General features: G+C 38.6%; 1 protein-coding gene and 1 non-coding gene across 2 annotated transcripts in view; both read left to right on the top strand.

Annotated features, from left to right (window-relative positions):
* Nucleotides 1-2956, top strand: part of PITPNM3 (PITPNM family member 3) — a 59094-nt gene that overhangs the window by 5682 nt on the left and 50456 nt on the right. Inside the window, exon 2 of the mRNA XM_010003799.1 lies at nucleotides 919-1031. Within this exon, the coding sequence (XP_010002101.1) occupies nucleotides 919-1031 (113 nt within the window). The remainder of the gene's footprint in view (nucleotides 1-918; nucleotides 1032-2956) is intronic.
* Nucleotides 2676-2748, top strand: TRNAK-CUU. The gene has a single exon. It is a non-coding gene; the product is annotated as a tRNA-Lys (tRNA).

Here is a 2956-nt window from a genome sequence, read left to right as displayed (position 1 = left end):
CTTTCCCTCCCTTCTCACAGAATTTCAAATCAGCCTTTGTGAGAGAAAGTGACAAACCTGTGCAAAATGCTGTTCTAAGTGGTTGCTTTTATTTGCCTGAGGGAGCAGCTGAGATTGCATCAAGTCCAGTAAGGGCTTTGTTGGATCCAGCTTCCCTGATAAATCTGACAAATGACCTTTATGAGTATTTGTTTCTAAAATATAGGACTTAGTAGAAGATATGACTGCAAAGTAATTTAGAAGCTTTTATACAGATCCTCTTTCCTTCTCCCCAGTATCAGGGTCTCTCTGAATAAGAGAAGTACACACAGGAAAGCATGAAGGAATATAGATTTTTAATTGCTTAGAAGCAATTGGCCTGGTTGCCAACGAACTCATGTTCCTTTTTTTTCCCAAATATATGGATCATTTTAGCCAGAACCATTCTGGCCAAACTCTTGTGTTGTGTTTATGCCCATAACAGAGCCCTTCTCTCTACAAAAGATGTAAGAGAGGACAGAATTTGACCCATTCTCTGAATCTGCCTGAAGAAGTAAAGAACAGTGATTATTCATTTTGTATTCTTTTTTTTTCCTCTGCAGTCACCTTAGATACAAAGACCATTCTGGGCTCTATACAGCCAGGGTGAAATGTTTTTATTAAATTTATTCAGAAAGGACAAATCTTTTTAAATGACTGCTCAAGGTAGGAGCAAAAATAGAGGCAGTCCCTTCTTTTCCATGGTTTTCCTGCACACAATGTATGAAGCATGTAGGGTGTGCTCTAGACTCTCCTGGAGAGTCTTGTATATGCTAGCCTGTTATATATTACTACTAGGGACCATGATGATTGTTTGTTTCTTTCTAAATTACTAGTTCTTTGTCTTTTTTCTTATGTTCATAACTGAAATTTATTCTGTTCTCCTTTTTCCTCCTACAGAAGAGATGGTGGAAGGAAAAAGTGCCATCCTCATAGGCATGAGCCAGTGGAACTCAAACGACCTTGTTGAGCAGATAGAAACAATTGGGAAGCTGGAAGAAAATCAAGGTAATGTTTAGCTTGCTTTACATATTAATCTAAAGTTAGCAAGAAAATCTGACTACTGAAGCAACTAGTTTTCAAAGATTATGTGAATGCTCAACCTTTTATCTCAGAATGTAATTTCACTGCTTCAGTAATGTAAAAGAAAGTAGAGGTCTGGCTGCAATGCACACTGCTAGTTAGAAATGCACCCTTGCAAAATAAATTAGTTTTCTAAATAAATCAGTTTTCTAAATAGGTGAGGCAATTATGTGTGTTTCCTTCTTTCCTCTGCCACCTTGTACTCTTACGGTCCTGTGGAAGCTACTTGTTGATTTTTAAAAATTATTTTTTTCCATACGTGTACTCGCATCATAATGGAATTATCTGATAAATGCTGACAGATCGTATTGCAGTGTTTTTACTGCAGATAATTGTACGATGCTTTTGTTATAGCTTAACAAGACTGAATAGTGTTACTGATTCAGCAATTTTAGAAAAGTCTGTGATTAGCAACCATCAGATACAAATGATAAAGGCAAAGAGGGAAGGAAGGAGGAGGAAGTTTGAAGGAAGATTGTTTTGTCTTCTGTGCCCCAGTAGACTTACTGCAGCTTTAGCCCGATTCTTTATATTTTAAAAATTACAGTTCATTTAAAACTGGATTATCTCTTTAAAAAACGTTGTGTAGGAAAGAGTAAGATGACCTACATGGCTTCTTTCCCAGGGTACTTAACTCATTCAATGGAAAGATGTGAGGAGTATGGTTTGCAGCTTCAGGTATACTTTCTCCCTACCACCCAAAGCTGGATTTACTTGCAGCTCTCAGAGAATGATGAGTTCATAGGCTTTGGTTCCAGAGAGCTATGTTATAATTCAGTTGGTCTCTAGGGCCAGTGCTTTTGTAAGATGCCTGTGCAGAGGCACAGCTTTGGTTCTTTTTCATGGTTTAATAAACTGATTAATAAAGCACATAATTATGGGCTCTTTCAACAAGTGAAGTTGTATGAGAAGATGCAGTATGCTCTGAGCAGAGCTGGAGGCCCACTGGACTTTACTTAAGTAATGCTACTGTTCCAATGTGAGACAGACAGGGTCCTTAGGAACTTTATAAATGGCAGTATATAATTTAATTTGATTGGTGATTCTTAGTAAGTATGACTGAGAGCACTTGACCAGCACAACCTTTCCTATCAGATGTAGAAATAAGTCTTTGGGGAAAAACTGCCAGCAGCATTTAAATTTATTGTTTTCATTACAGAAAATAACACAAAGGGCAATCAAGCTGAATTAAAAACCCATACAGCTGGATATATTACATTGATGCAGATGCTCTCCTTATTGTGAAACAAAAACATTTGCATATGTCATAGTCATGCATTTAAATTCACTCCTGGTGCAAAGTATCTGTCCACTGCATTACAGAAAACTTAATGTACTCAGCACTAGGAAGAAATTCAGCCTGTTTGTCCTGGTTTGAGCCAGGATGAAGCCAATTTTTCTTTTTACTGATTTTTTTTCCTTCAGTGCGCTTTCTTGTAACTAGCAACAGTGTGCTCTGCTAGGCTGATAAGACAGTGGAATGTTTTTCTAACTACTGAGGCTTCAAGGTCGCACCTTCACTCTGCCGGCTCAGACACTATGGGGAGATCTGTGACCCCCCCCATAGGAGGCTTACCCAGCCAGCTCAGTTGGTAGAGCATGGGACTCTTAATCCCAGGGTTGTGGGTTTGAGCCTCACGTTGGGTGCCAATAAATTATTGTCACTGTTTGACTCAGGTCCGACAACAACGCTCTCGATCCACTCCCCCCCCACCCAGGTAGGGAAGGAGAGAGAGAAAAAGAGAGAGACTTGGCTGGATTGAAAACTAAACTACACAGCTTTAATTAAAACACTAATGAATCATACAAGAAAATATATACAATTATGTACAGATATATTCAGGAATGGGCAAAA

The sequence above is a fragment of the Chaetura pelagica genome, unplaced genomic scaffold (genome assembly GCF_000747805.2).
Source record: "Chaetura pelagica isolate M959 unplaced genomic scaffold, ChaPel_1.0 scaffold638, whole genome shotgun sequence".
NCBI classification, from domain to species: Eukaryota; Metazoa; Chordata; class Aves; order Apodiformes; family Apodidae; genus Chaetura; species Chaetura pelagica.
Note: the sequence above shows the minus strand (reverse complement) of the source record. Positions and strands in the feature narration are given on the sequence as shown.